Below are 14678 nucleotides of genomic sequence, written 5' to 3' on the forward strand. Positions count from 1 at the left end.
ACTATTGGTGAGATCAGCTGTGAGTTATGATCTTTGGTTTGGTTGGGGATAGCATTTAGTTTGATACACACAAGTGGCGCAGAGGTCGGGCATGCCATGTGGGTCTCCAGCTGGGTCACGTCCTAGGCGCTATACTCTTTACTGGCACTCAGCAATCACATGCCCGGCAGCGGCCGTAAATCTAGAGGGTGGCGCAAGGGGGCAGCCGAGGGAGGTCCAAGGTCGACCGGCCATGGCGAGGGCGGGCCGGGCACGGGCCGGTGGCTTGTACGGGGAGAAGGGAGCCGATAGGTATTTGGAGGTGGCATAGATCGGGGAGGGGCGTGTGTGTCTGCAGGGACGGGTGGGTGAGGTTGCTCGGAGACGAGGGGAAGAGAGTTGCGGCTTGTCCAGGAAGGGGATTATTCCCAAGGTAGGTACGACGAGCCGGATAATCACTGACAAAGGTAATGGCACGACACTGGTGATAACCAGATAATGTTAGGTTAACGAAGAATTCAATAGAGGCGCGAAGGGGTGTAAGAAAATAAAAGAACTCTTTGAAGATGATCGCAGGATAGTCAGGAGTAGTGATGACGATAGTGATGTCAAATGAACGTCGGTAGTAGAGTATCGCGAAACGATTCAAGTGGATTATAAGCCTGGGCTTTACAAAGCTGTCTTCCTGCGTCGTGTTCCCCTCCCTCCCATCCTCCTCCTCGCCGGCGCGCCCTGATTGGCTGCGACCTCCCCCAGTGACGCGGGCCGGGGCTGCCGATGGCTTTAGCTGCGGGTGCGGCTGCTCCGCCGCCAGCGCACCCGGAGCGCCGGCTCCAGCGCGCGGCGTGCGGCCGCCGAGAGCGCCATGGGGCGAGAAGGCGTGGGAGCATGTGTTGGGGCGGCCGGGGGCGGGGGGCGCAGGGGGGTCACCCCATTCCGGCGGCAGAGAATCCCAGGCTCGGCTCCCAGCCCCCGTGCCTAACCACTAGCCTCCTCCAGAACGGAGAGAACCAGGATCTGGCTCCACAGCCCCCTGCTCTACCACAGCCAATGCCTCTCCAGAGCTGGGGAGAGAACCCATGGGAAGTCCAGCTCAGCCCCCGCGCTCCTACCCTAGGCCCCACTCCCGCTCCAGAGGCTGGGGAGAGAAGCCGGGAGGAAGTGCTGGCTCAGCCTGGACGTCTGCCAGCGCAGCCGCCCACCACTCCCTCAAGCAGAGCCGGGAGAGAACCAGGAGTCTGGCTCCCAGCAGCCCTGCTCTGATCCCAGCTTAATTCGCCTCCAGAGCTGGGGATAAACCCAGGGAGTCCTGGTCGCAGCGCCCCTCGTCGACCGCACTACCCCACTCCCCTCAGAACCGGGGAGAGAACGACAGGGAGTCCTGATGCGGCCAGCGCCCTGACTGACCACCCAGCGCCGATCCGCTCTCGGAGGCTGGGAGAGAACCAGGAAATGCCCTGGCTCCCAGCCCCCGCCTGCATCTAACCCCCAGCCGCCCACTCCCCTCGGCGCACAGCGGGAGAGAAAGGACCCAGGAGTGCTGGCTCCCAGCCCCCCGCTCTAACACCAGCCCACTCCCTCCACAGCTGGGGAGATGCACACGGCGATCGCAGGATGTCGGCGGTCCAGCCCCCTCGGGGAAGCACCATGAATATTCACCATCCGTCCCCACGGCCGCCGATCGGTCTATCTCACGCCTGTGGCCAGGAGGCTTGGAGCCATGAACCGGATTTAACAGGACCAAGCGGTCCCTGGCACAGCCATGCCCGGGCCTCCTGGTTCCCTTTCAGGGCATCTCCTTCCGGGCCCGCACGCTTCTCATCCACCGCTAGCTCCCGCACACCCTCGGGCTCCCTCAGACAGTGGATCACCCCCAGCGCGGCGATTACGCGGGGCCCTGGCGCTTGCGTATGTGCCCCGCCCTCCGCCGCGGTCGGGGGCTGGCCCCGGCTAGGGCACTCGCTTTTTCCCTGTCGCTCCCTGGGCTTGTTTTGGTCGAGGATCGGTCTTTCGTGGGGTTTATCTTGCCGCCGGCGTATAAGCGCGGTTGGAGGATCCAGAGAGCCGGCCACCCCCAGCCTGCCTTAGTGCGCTCATCCGATACGCCACGTGGACCACTCTGCTCCCCAGGCCGCGTGGACCATTTTGGGGGCCGGTGTGGGGAGGAGCTGTGGGGATCCTCACTGGCTCGGGGGCGGGTCAGCAAAAGCAGGAGTTGGAAACTCAGCAGGTCATCAGGGACAGAAATAGACACGTCAGTATCAAGGGGAAAACCCCAGAGGCGCGGCAGAGGCTAGCGGTCGGAATGTAGTAAAGCTGGGCCCAGTCACAAGGGGAACGAGCACGGAAGAAGCAGAAAGAGATGGGCACGAGAGGAGGCGAAGTTTGCAGAAGAATCTGCAGAGGAGAAGAGGGGCACGGACTCGGCACTGGGATGAGGGCAGTGTCGCGGCCACAACTCGGTACCCCTGCGGGCCGCACAACCAGAATGGTGTCGCGCGATCACAGCAAACTGAAGATCCATGGAGTCTAACGATGCTCCGAGCTGGGCGCCCAGCAAAAAGTACCAGGAGAAATGACTCGGTTCAAGGCCCAAAGCTCCGACAGATGGAAAGAGGCACCACCTCTGAGGGTGGAAGATAATGGAGGACAGAGGACTAATCATCGCGGGCAAGGGGAGGGGCCTACTCCCGCTTCGTCACCACCGCCCGTTAATGGGGACAGAAGGACGCTACGATGCTGTACCGGTAAAGTAGGCAAGAATCCGGGGTGCGACAACGGGAACCGCCCCCAACGTCCACCGCTGAACACCCCCACCACAAGCCACCCGCGTCCCCGCCCCGGACTCTCCAATAACTGCTGGAAAACAAAACAGGAAATGCCACGTCCCGGTTAGAGGACATGCCCAGCTCGGGCACTAGCACCCCTCGCACAAGCCTGGCGCCTCACTCCACCCGCGCCCTGGCAGCGGCACCGGCCCACCACACCCCACTCGCCGGCTGCATCTCACAGTCCGACCCACAGCCTCCTGGCAGCCCGCACTTCCCCACACGCACCAGCTTGGCCGGTGGCCGACCGCTCAGCCAACAGTCCTGGCAGCCGGCCCCAACACCCCAGCTTGCGGTGCGCCTGCACATCCCGACACAGCCGCACTGGTTCTGTTCCAGGAGCTGGTTCGCGCTTCACTACCCCTGCCTCAGCCTCGCAAGGCTCTGAGGCTGCACTCCGATTGTGCGCCTTCGGGTGGGGAGGGGAGGCAGCCATGGTACCTTCCCGCTTAGTGCTCCGGGGAGGGGAGGGGGCGAGGATACCCCCAACAGTCAGCCATTTGTTCCCCTGCAAGGGTTTGGGCTGGCAGTTTTTCATAGCAAGCTGAGGGTTGCAAGCAGGGGGGGGGGAGCCCAGCTCTGAATCCGCCCCGACGGCTCAAGTGTGGGGGGGAAGTCTGGGTCGCTGTTCTGTCGTCCCCACCCCCGGCTGGAACAGGCACTGGCGTGCGAGATCCCCTCCCAGGCAATTGGGGGAGGCAGAAATGGGGGTGGGGGGTTCGCTGCCCTGCCGGGAAATAAGGCCATGTGGGTCAGGCGTATCTGGAGGCCAGGGAAGGGATTCTGTGGGCCCTTTAGGGTGAGGTGGGGCAGGACTGGGTGCTCTGCCCCCCCGCAGCATCCTGGGCAGGATGGGCAACAAGATCCCTATAGGCTTCCCCCAGCTGTTCCCGTTGGCTACGGTTACACCGGGCAATGGTGCTGGATCTGGATCAAGAGAGCAAGACCTGGTTTGGGGGGGAGGGGTAAAAGGTCAGCCTGGGGTAGCCAGAGATGGATTGGAGGTGCTGGATTTTGGGGGGGGGAGAGGTTTCCCAGTCATTCTACCCATGTCTTCTCCCCATTCCTCCAGGGCTTCAAGAAATCAAGTCCGCAATGTGCAAGGTGAGTGCAGCACAGGCCCCCCCCCTCGACGCGCTGCGCGGGAGCCCCTCACTCCGACCGCCCTGCCCCAGCTGGTGCGCGTGCTGTGAGAATGGGCTCCCCACCTCTTGCTTTCCGTGGCGATTCCGTCGCTGCCTGGTTCCTCGCTCGTGCCGCGCTTACGAGGCTGTTCTCCCTCCGTCGCAGGGTCTTTCGCACGCAAGTGAGCACCAGTCCTTGACGGCTTGGCGGGAGGCTTGTGCCAAGAGAGGCTGGGGTGCGCGGACGGCGGCGCTGTGGGATGGAGGCGGGCCCAGGAGGTGTGGGGGAGGGTCTGGGGCGGCTCTTCTCACTGGTTTTGGGGGATGTGGGTCGCTTCGTCAGGGTTGGTTGGCGAGATGGGCCCTGTCGCTCAGGTAGCCCAAGGGCTAAACTGCCCCCCCCCCACCAGAGTGTGGTATGGCCATTAGGTTCGGGTTCCATCCATAGCCCCTGCCATCTTGATTGGCTTCCCCATCCCTGGGGGCCCCCTCGCGTAGAGTCCGGTGGGGGGGGAGTTGGGAGCTGGCCGATAAACAGACGCCGGGCTGGAAGGAGGCAGGTGGAGTCGTGGGGTGTGGGGATATGAGGCCCTCGAGCTGGACAGGATGTTGCTGGCGAAGTGCACCGAGACATCCGGGTATGGCTCACAGACGCCTGGGGACGCGGTCAGTAACGGGGGCGGGACGTGGGGCAGGGGCCTGGGGAGTTAATTGTGTGGCTTGGCAACGCTGCTGGAGAGGCCTTGACCTGGGAAAGACCCTCCTCCCCACCCGGGGTGCTCGTCTCTGCCTCACGCCGACTCCCACCGTCTGCGTGTCATCTGTCCCGAAAGCTCCACGTCCCATCGGACCCTGGGGAAGAGACGCTTCGTGGATCGCATGACCGGACCAGTGGCAATCTGTGGGTGAAGCTCTTTGGGGGGAGTTGGAGGGCTGGTGAGGGGAGGAGGGAGGCTGGCTGGGAAGCTGGAGGAAAGGATCCATAGCGGAGGGCGCTGGTGGAGGCCTGGCGGAGCAATGGGGCGGCTGAGGTTTAGGGGGGCAGCGATGGTTCTGGGGTGTTGTCGGGCAGGGGGATGAGAGTGGTTGGGGGGTTGGGGTGGCTCTGGGGGGCGGTGGAGGGCTGGCTGTGGGGATGGCTCGTTGGGGATGGGGATAGCTATGGGGTACTTTGGGGTTGGGGCGGTGGAGGTCTGGTGGTGGGGATGGCTATGGGGTGGTTGGGGGTGTAGGGAGAAAGTGGGGGGTGGGCGGTGGCGGTTGGGGATTACTACAGGGCAATGGGGTCCTGCCCCAGTCTCACTCCCACCCCGGTTCCCATGCAGATGGCGTGGTGCTGGTGGACCCTGAGTACCTGAAGGATCGGAAAGGTGAGAGGAGGCGGGGAATTCTAGGCTCCACTTCCTCCTTTGACCCTGACTGGCTGGGGGGGCAGAGCTGAGCATTCAGGCCCACCCCTTGCGTTTCTGTTCTCCCCGTGGGGGAGTGTCAGTGTCCCGTGGGAAAGGAGCCAGGCGCCCATGGGAAAACATGTACTCCTGGGGGGATAGTGCACCACTGCGCATGCGCAGAATTTCTGTCCTCCGCAGACTTCTTTGCTTCCCCACAGAAAAAGGACTTTCCAGGGAAGCCGCAAGAGCACTCAGGCGCGCAGTGGTTTAAAACGCTGCGAAATTCGGCATGTTTGATTTGCCAGATAAATGTGGAGGCTCCAACCCTGGCTTGGCGCAAGGACCGGGCCAGCCCCAGAAACACCCCAGGGCCCTGCCCCTCTGTGCCAGGGGCACCAGGTGCGGGCAGGCAGGCTCAGCAAGGCAAGATCCAGGTGTGGAGGGCTCAGTGTGGGGGATCCAGGTGTGGGTTGAGAGGGTTCTGTGTGGGGCAATCTGGGTGCAGGTGGCTCAGTGGGGGATCCGGGTGTGGAGGGGATCTGGATGCACAGAGGCTTTTTGTGGGGAGGTTCTGATATATGTGGGGGCGAGATAGAGCTCAGCAGGGTTTCTGAGTGTGGGGGGCTTAGTGGGGCGGGGAGCTGGGTATGGGTGGCTCATTGGGGTGCTCTAGGTGTGGGGTGAGGCTCACCGGGAGGGTCTGGCTATATAGATGGGGGTGGGGTGGCTGGGGGAGCAGCTCCCTGCGCAGGGATCCCCCCCCCCCCCGCAGCTGAGTGGTGCCAGGTGCAGGAAGTCGGGGGTGAGGAGTTGGCAGAGCTTCCTGCTGCCGAGGGACAAATCTGGGGTGGGTCTGACCCAGCCGCGGATGCCGTGCAAGGGAAGAGGAAGTCACGTCGTCCCCAGCCCAGCTGTGCCTAGCAGCTGAGCCAGCGCAAGGCAGGAGCCACCAGCCGAGTCTTCCCTAGTCCCACCTCCTGCCCCACAGTGGTTGCCTGTCTGCCACCTGCCCTGTCGAAACATACTGCTGGGGGGGCGGGGGCGGTCACGTGAAGTATTTCTTTGACAGGAAGTGTTTCTTCACATGATGCACAGTGAACCTGGGGAACTCCCCGCCAGGGGATGTTGCGAAGGCCAAGACCATACCACGGTTCAAAGAAGAACTAGAGAAGATCCCGGAGGACGGGCCCGTTGATGGCTACTAGCCAGGCTGGGCAGGGACGGTGTCCCTAGCCTCTGTTTGCCAGCACCTGGCAATGGGCGACAGAGGCTGGGTCACTCGGTGATTCCCTGCTCTGTTCATTCCCTCGGGGGCGCCTGGCAGTGGCCGCGGTCGGCAGGCAGGACACTGGGCTGGATGGACCCTCGGTCTGACCCAAGCTGGCCGCTCTTGTGTTCTTCCCCATCAGGAAGTCATTTTGCTGCGGGGAAGCAAAGAAATCTGTGGGGGACGTGAACTCTGTGCAGGAGAGAAATATCCCCCAGGAGTAGAAATATCCAGTCCCCTCTCTCTAAATCCATGAGACGCCCACACTTCGAACCCGGCGGGCAGCTCCGGTCGCCCCCTCGCGGGAAACAGGGCAACCAAACGGAGGGACGGCCTGGGACGGCTTCCCTAGGAGAGATGGAAGAGACGGGAGGTGGGGGCAGAGCTGGCTGAGGCCCCTCCCCTCACCCCCACTTTGTCTCCCCCTCCGCCAGTGTTTGTGATGCTGACCTGCGCCTTCCGCTATGGGCGCGAGGACCTGGACGTGCTGGGCCTGTCGTTCCGTAAGGACCTGTTCTCGGCCACCTGCCAAGCCGTGCCCCCCCTGCCCGAGGAGCAGCGCCCCCCCACCCGCCTGCAGGAGCGGCTGCTGCGCAAACTGGGTGCCAACGCCCACCCCTTTGCCTTCACGGTGAGTCCCCCTGGATCCCCTACCCCCCCAACGTTCTCCTTCCATCGCCTGCATGGTGAGACAGCCCAGGAACCCCCCCAAACGCCCCTCCTTTGCCTCACGGCGACGCAGCCCGGAACCCCCCCAACGCCCACCCTTTGCCTTCTCGTTGAGTCCCCTGGATCCCCTCCACCCCCAACAGTCCCATCACCTGCAGGCGAGAAGCCCCGGGAACCCCCCAACGCCCGCCCTTCTTGCCTTCACGGCAACACGCCCCAGGCAACCCCCACACGCCCAGCCCCTTTGCCTTCAAGTGAGTCCCTGGATTCCCTTACCCCCAACGTTCCCCATTGCACTCACGGTGCAGACAGCCCAGGAACCCCAACGCTCCCCCCTTTGCCTTCAACGGAGACAGCCCCGGAACCCCCCAACGCCCCCCTTTTGGCTTCACGGCGAGAACAGCCCCGGAACCCCCAACGCCCCCCCTTGTGCCTTCGCGGAAGACAGCCCAGGAACCCCCAACGCCCACCCTTTTGCCTTCACGTGAGTCCCCCTGGACCCCTACCCCCCAAGTTCCCCTCATCGCCTGCACGGCGAGACAGCCCCGGGAACCCCCCAACAACCCCCCTTTGGCTTCACGGCGAGACAGTGCCAGGAACCCCCCACATGCCCCCCTTTTGCCCTTCGCGGGAAGACAGGCCCAGGAACCCCACATGCCCCCTCTTGCCTCACCGGTGAGTCCCCCGGATCCCCTACCCCCCCAACACTCCGCTCTTGCCCTTCACAGCGAGACAGCACCAGAACACCCCAAGCGTCCACCCCTTTGGCCTTCACCAGTCAGCTCCCTGGATCCCTACCCCTCAACGTTCCCCGTGGCGCCTTCACGGCAAAACACGCCCCAGAACCCTCCACGCCCCCTTTGGCTTCACGGCGGAGAAAAGCCCAGGAACCCCCCAATGGCCCCCCCTTTGCCTTCGCGGGAAGACAAGGGCCCAGGAACCCCCCCAAACCCACCCCTTTTGCCTCCGGATGAGTCCCCTGGGCTCCCCCTACCCCCAACCGTTCCTCCATCGCCTGCACGGCGAGAAGCCCCGGGAACCCCCCAATCGCCACCCCTTTGCCTTCACGTGAGTCCCCGACCCTACCCCCAATGCCCCCCTTTGCCTTCCAAGTGAGTCCCCGAATTCCCCACCCCCCCAATGTCCCCATGCGGCCTTGCACGGCGAGCAGCCCGGAACCCCCACAATGCCCCCCCCTTTGCCTTCACGGTGAGACAGCCCAAGGAACCCCCCCAATCCCCCCCTCATCTTCAAGAGAGACACCCCCACCCCCGGGGAACCCCATGTAACGCCACCTTGTGTCTCAGATCCCACAGAACCTGCCCGCTCCGTGACGCACAACCCGGCCCAGAGGACACGGCAAGTACAGGACTGGGGGGGTCAGGAGTGAGGGCACCGCAAGCTCGGGGGGCTGGGCTGGGCTCGCAGGGGCTGCAAAGTCAGAAATGAGGGCAAGGGCAGGGCTGGAGAGGGCAGGGCTGGCTAGCAGGGGCGCGGGTCGGGAGTGAGGGGCACTGGCAGGGCTGGGTTGGGCAGGGCTGGGCTGGCAGGGGTGCGGTCGGGAGTGAGGGGCACCGGCAGGGCTGGAGGGGGGCAGGGCTGGCTGGCAGGGGCTGCGGTCGGGAGTGAGGGCACCGCAGAGCTGGGGGGGCGAGGGCTGGCTAGCAAGGGGTTGGGGGTCGGAGTGAGTGGCACTTGGCAGAGCTGGGAGGGTGGGGGCAGGGCTGCGGTTGGGAGTGAGGGGCATGAGGCTAATGGGTTTTTCCACGATCTCAGCTTGTGGGTCGATTTGAGATCCGAGCTTTCGTGTGCCAATCCTGGAAGAAAAGATTCACAAAAGTACCGGAGACCCCAGGTGAGCGCCCCAGCGCAGGCTGCAGACAGGCAGCGAGCAGACTCCCCTTCCAGAGCTGGGAGAGAACCCAGAGCCTGGTGCCCACAGCCTCCACTGCTCTGACCCACCGGCCCCCATCCCCTATCAGAGCCGGGGAGGACAACCGAGGGTCCTGGCTCCCAGCCCCCGTGCTCTATCCACACAGCCCCCACTCCCCTCCAAGAGCGGAAGAGAACCCAGGATCCTGGCTCCCAGCCTCCCTGCTCTGACCCACCAGCCCCCACTCCTCCCAAGCCGGAGAGAAACCCAGGAGTCCGGGCTCCCAGCCCCTGCTCTAACCCACCAGCCCACTGCCCTCACCAGAGCAGGGAGAGAACCCAGGAGTCCTGGCTCCCAGCCCCCTGCTCTGACCACCAGCCCACTCCCCTCCCAGAGCCGGGAGAGAACCCAGGCGTCTGGCTCCCAGCCCCCTGTCTGACCACCAGCCCCACTCCCTCCCAGAGCCGGGAGAGAACCCAGGCGTCTGCTCCTGGCCCCCTGCTGCTGCCCACACAGCCCCCCTCCCCTCCCCGAGCTGGGAGAGAACCCAGGCGTCCGGGGGCTCTGACGCCCGCCCCGCCCCAGGAACTCGGTGCGGTTGGTGATCCCGGAAGGTGCAGTAGCGCCCGAGAAGCCGGGCCCCCAGCCCATGCGCGAGACCACGGCACTTCCTTACGATGTCGGACCGGTCCCGCCCTGGAGGCCGCTGGACAAGGAGGTGGGGGCTGGGGCTGGATCTGGGAGGGATGTGTGGGTTTGGGGGCTGATCTGGGGCAGGGGTGGGTGAGTGGAGCTAGGGCCGGGGGAGGCTGTGGGACCTCTGCGTTGGGTGAGAGGAGGGGAGGAGCACTGGGGGGCCTGGATCCAGGGGAGGGATGTGTGCCTGGCTGGGGTGCGGAGCTGGGAGCCCCGGGGGAGGCTGGGGGGGTCGTGACTGGACACCCCTGGCGTGTGTCCCCCCCAGCTCTATTACCACGGGGAGCCCATCAGCGTGAACGTCCACGAGAGACAACTCGAGCAAGAGCGTGAAGAGAATCAACGTTTCAGTGGTCTGGGGAGGCGGGGTGTGTGCTGGGGAGAATGGTATGGGGGAGGGGGCTGTAGTGTTGGGGGGCTGTGCTGGGGGAGTGGGGGAGGCTGTGTGTTGGGGAGAAGGGGGGGCTGGGTGTTTGGGGGGTTCGTGCTGGATGGGTCATGTGCCGGGGGATAACGTCCCCAGCACAGGGGATGGCGAAAGACCCTGGGGAAGTGGGGGGAGCTGCCCCATGCCCCCCCGACCTGACCCCCCCATATCCCCACCAGTGCGACAATACGCAGACATCTGCTCTTTCAGCACGGCCCAGTACAAGTGTCGGTGGCCCAGACCGAGCAGGAGTGAGTGATCCCCCCCGGTGTCAGAGATCCATGGGGGGCAGGGCTGGGAGTTGCAGTGGGGGTCCCTGGCCAGAGACTGCAGGGGGGGGTCCCTCGCGGGGGGGCAGGGAGTGGGTTGGGGGTGCATGGGAGGGTCCTGGCTGGGGGGACAGGGAGGGCGTCGGTTTGCTTGGGTAGTCCCTGGCTTGGGGCCAGGGAGGGGGCCTGGGGGATGCAACGGGTTCTCTGGGGGGACGGGAGGGGCTCGGTGAGCAGGGGGGACTCAGGCCCCTCACCCCCCACCTGCTCTGCACCCAGTGACCAGGTGTCGCCCAGCTCCACGTTCTGCCGGGTTTACACCCTGACGCCGCTGCTGAGCCAGAACCGGGAGAAGCGGGGCCTGGCCCTGGACGGGAAACTCAAACACGAGGACACCAACCTGGCCTCCAGCACCATGTGAGCGGGGCCGGGGGGGCTTTATACCCATCGCCCCGCCCCAGACGTGGGCACATCTCAGCGCCGGGCGAGGGGTCCCTGGGTAACCGGCCGCCCCGCCCCAGAGCTGGGCGCATCTTGGCGCTGGGCGAGGGGTCCCTGGGTAACCAGCCCCCTGCCCCAGAAGTGGGCGCATCTCAGCGCCGGGCGAGGGGTCTCTCGGTAACCGTCCACCCCACCCCAGAGGTGGGCACATCTCAGCGCCGGGCGAGGGTCCCTATAACCGGCCGCCCTGCCCCAGAAGCAGGCGCATGCTGACCCCATGCTCTGTTTCAGAGTCAAGGAGGGGGCGAACAAGGAGGTGCTGGGGATTCTGGTCTCGTACAGGGTGAAGGTAAAGCTGGTTGTATTGCGGGGAGGGTAAGTACCTGCCCACATGTTCTCCCCCCCACCCCCAGTTCCCCCTTCCCTACCCCCCTTCACTATCCCCTTCACTCTTCCCACAGCGACGTGTCTGTGGAGCTGCCCTTTGTGCTAATGCACCCCAAGCCCCCCGAGGTGTTTGCACCAGCTCGGCCCCAGTCAGGTAAGGGTTAAATAGAGCCCCTGGGTCACCGGCTGCTCCTCCCCAGAGGTCGGCGCATCTCAGCTTTGGGCAAGGGGTCCCCGTGTAACCGGCTGCCCCTCCCCAGAGGTGGGCACATCTCAGCGCCAGGTGAGGGGTCCCTGTGTAACCGGCCGCATCTCAGTACCAGACAAGGGGTAACCAGCCGCCCCGCCCCAGAGGTGGGCGCATCTCAGCTACAGGCAAGGGGTCCCCGTGTAACTGGCCGCCCCGCCCCAGAGGTAGCTGCATCTCAGTACCAGGCGAGGGGTAACCGGCCGCCCCACCCTAGAGGTGGGCGCATCTCAGCACGGGGCGAGGGGTAACCGGCCGCCCCACCCTAGAGGTGGGCGCATCTAAGCCCGGGGCGAGGGGTCGCAGGTTGCCCGGTCTGGAGGATTAATGCTTTTTTCTCCCCTCCCTCCAGTTGTCCCTGAAGCGGACGTCCCCGTTGACACCAACCTCATCGAATTTGAAACCCAGTAAGAGCCCCCCCATGTTCCCCTGTGCCCAGGATGCCCCCTAGCTGGGCCCGGCCGCACACCGGTGTCGGGGAGGGGCCCGTGGGGAGGGACTAAGTTAGCTATATCTGTGGGGGGGTGAGTGGGTTACCAGAGACTCTCCCGGGGGGGGTGCACCTTGGGGACTGGGGGTCTCCTGTTAAAAGCCGTGGGGGGGGCTTTCCTTTCTGATTCCCCACCCCCCCAGTGCAGGGTCCTAGATTAGGAGAAGGACCAGCCCACCACAGGCTGGTGGGGGGCGGGGGCGGCAGGAAGTAGCCCCCCCTCCTTAATGCCACATCTGTCCCTCTCTCCCCACCCCAGCTACGGCCAGGACGATGACATCGTCTTCGAGGATTTCGCCCGCCTGCGGCTCAAGGGGGGAGTCAAGGACGACCAGGATGATGATGGTTTCTGAGGGCGGGGGGAGGGAGCTGGGCTGCCGCCCCCTCCCTGCAGCAGAGCTGGGACCTGGCCCCTGGTGTGGGGCAGTGGATTTTAACTGTATCTCTCTGGGCTTTTTAATGCTGCCCCCCTACCCGCTGGGGGGGGGGGGCGCTCACTAAGCCCCCCCATCTCACTGCTGTACAGGGTGGGCCCCAGAACTGGGGTCTGGCTTTTAAATGTCATTGACTTGGCGGGGGTCCCCTTCTCTTCCCTCCTCCCCCAGAAATTTTAACTGTGGCTCCCTTGCTGAGCTCTGGAAGGGGGAACGCCCCGCGCCTGGGGGGCAGCTGCCGCTCACGCCCCCCAGTGAAAAGCACTGAATTCCTCTCTGGGCATTATTCCTGCTTCAGCGCCTGTGGCCCCTTGTTCATCTAGACATGAATTTTTAAAGCTGTTTTCAGCAGGGGGGGAGGGTGTCCCAGCCCCCCATGTCTGCTCCAGGGGCCCCTGCCTGATGGGGGTAGAGTCAGGACCTAGCACCCCCTCCTGGGGGGCGCTGCAGATGCTCATGCTGTGGGTCAGGGATTTTGGTTTTTTGTGGCTGTTGCGCTGTAGCCGTGTGTGGGGAGGGGGGGGGGCGGGCGGCTCTCACTGAGCACAGGGGACAAGTAAAGGAACTATCAACTGGCATCGGCTGTGGTTCCTGTGTCAGACCTCGGCACCAGCCGCCCCAGAGGTGGCCACATCTCCGCACCGGGTGAGGGGTCCCTGGAAAATGGCTGCCCCGCCCCAGAGGTGGCTGCATCTCAGCACCGGGTGAGGGGTCTCCAGGTCACCGGCCGCCCCACCCCAGAGGTGGCTGCATCTCAGCGCTGGGCGAGGGGTCCCTGGGTAACCGGCCGCCCCGCCCCAGAGGTGGGTGCATCTCAGCCACAGAGGTAGGGGGGAGGGAGGGTTTCTATGGTCATCGCTACATCCTGGAGGACTAACCACCCCCTGCCTAGAGTGTATCCCTCACTGAAAGGCAAAGGCTTCCTCTCTCTGGTGCTACCCATAGAGTCCTAACAACTGCGTCTAGAGCGGCCCTGGCTTCAGCCCCCCCCTCTAGGCTGCCACACTCTGGGAGGAGGCCAGGGGGACTCTAGGACTGGCCATAGACTGTGCCTAGACATGGCTCATGTGCCCCCCCCACCCGTATCTCTATGGTAACAGGTGTGGGTGGTGACACTCTGCCTGGGACTCTATGGTGGTGGTCCTGGAGGACTCAGCCAGGGCTAGAACTGTCTCATCGCCATGGAGATGCTGCTCAAGGAGGCACTCTGGCCTGCATCTCTATGGCAATAGGCCTGGAGGACTGTACTAGCCCCCTGACCACAGAGACACGGGCTACAGCATCGACTCCCCGGCCATAGGCAGGTGCCTGGCTAGGCCCCAGCTCTATGGTTGGGTGGGGGGTCTGGGCCAAAGCCAGTTGCCCCACAACCATAGAGAGCGGCAGCGGGAGGCCCACACACCAGGCAGCATCTCCAGGGGGAGGGGAGCATTTATGCAAATAAGCACAATGCATATTCAGAGCTAGACATGAGCAGGAGGCAGCGTTTGCATACAAGGGTCAGGGCAGAGCTGGAGCCCGACACAAACAGACACCCCATTGCTCCCAGGAAGGGGGGTCCCCGGTGCAGCCACTTAGGGGGCATCTCCGTCCAGCTCAGCAGCGGCTCCGGGCACTGGATCTGGAACGACAAAGGGGCGGGGGGACAATTAGAGTGAAAACCCAGCTGGGAGAAAGGGGGGCAGTGGGGGCTCACTGGTCTCCCCCTCTTACCTGCTCCCTCACCATTCGTTTCTCCTCCTCTCCCAGGGGATGAGCTGCCCCCGCCACCCAGCTGCACCGCTGCCTGGGGGGGGATGGAAGACAATCCTCCTGACACTGGGCACAGAACCCAGGAGTCCTGGCTCCTACCCCCCCGCTCTCACCCCCCAGCTCCCACTCCCCTCCCAGCGCCGGGGAGAGAACCCAGGAGTCCTGGCTCCTGCCCCCTCTGCTCTAACCCACCAGCCCCCACTCCCCTCCCAGTGCTGGGGAGAGAACCCAGGAGTCTTGGCTCCCAGCCCCACCTGCTCTAACCCACCAGCCCCCACTCCCCTCCCAGAGCTGGGGAGAGAACCCAGGAGTCCTGGCTCCCAACCCCCCCCGGCTCTAACTCACCAGCCCCCACTCTGCTCCCAGAGCCGGGGAGAGAACCCAGGAGTCCTGGCTCCCAGCCC

General features: G+C 64.6%; 1 protein-coding gene across 1 annotated transcript in view; it reads left to right on the forward strand.

The window, feature by feature from the left end:
* The window catches only part of ARRB2 (arrestin beta 2), a 13540-nt gene extending 442 nt beyond the window's left edge, over positions 1-13098 (forward strand). Inside the window, 15 exon segments of the mRNA XM_075070614.1 lie at positions 5257-5301; positions 7024-7220; positions 8566-8588; positions 8590-8621; positions 9053-9113; positions 9717-9849; positions 10096-10133; positions 10135-10199; positions 10434-10481; positions 10484-10505; positions 10803-10940; positions 11256-11339; positions 11426-11505; positions 11951-12005; positions 12348-13098. Of these exon segments, the coding sequence (XP_074926715.1) occupies positions 5257-5301; positions 7024-7220; positions 8566-8588; positions 8590-8621; positions 9053-9113; positions 9717-9849; positions 10096-10133; positions 10135-10199; positions 10434-10481; positions 10484-10505; positions 10803-10940; positions 11256-11339; positions 11426-11505; positions 11951-12005; positions 12348-12441 (1115 nt within the window). The 3' untranslated portion in view covers positions 12442-13098.
* The last annotated feature ends 1580 nt before the right edge of the window (positions 13099-14678 follow it).

Source organism: Chelonoidis abingdonii, chromosome 11 (genome assembly GCF_003597395.2).
Source record: "Chelonoidis abingdonii isolate Lonesome George chromosome 11, CheloAbing_2.0, whole genome shotgun sequence".
Classification (NCBI taxonomy): Eukaryota; Metazoa; Chordata; order Testudines; family Testudinidae; genus Chelonoidis; species Chelonoidis abingdonii.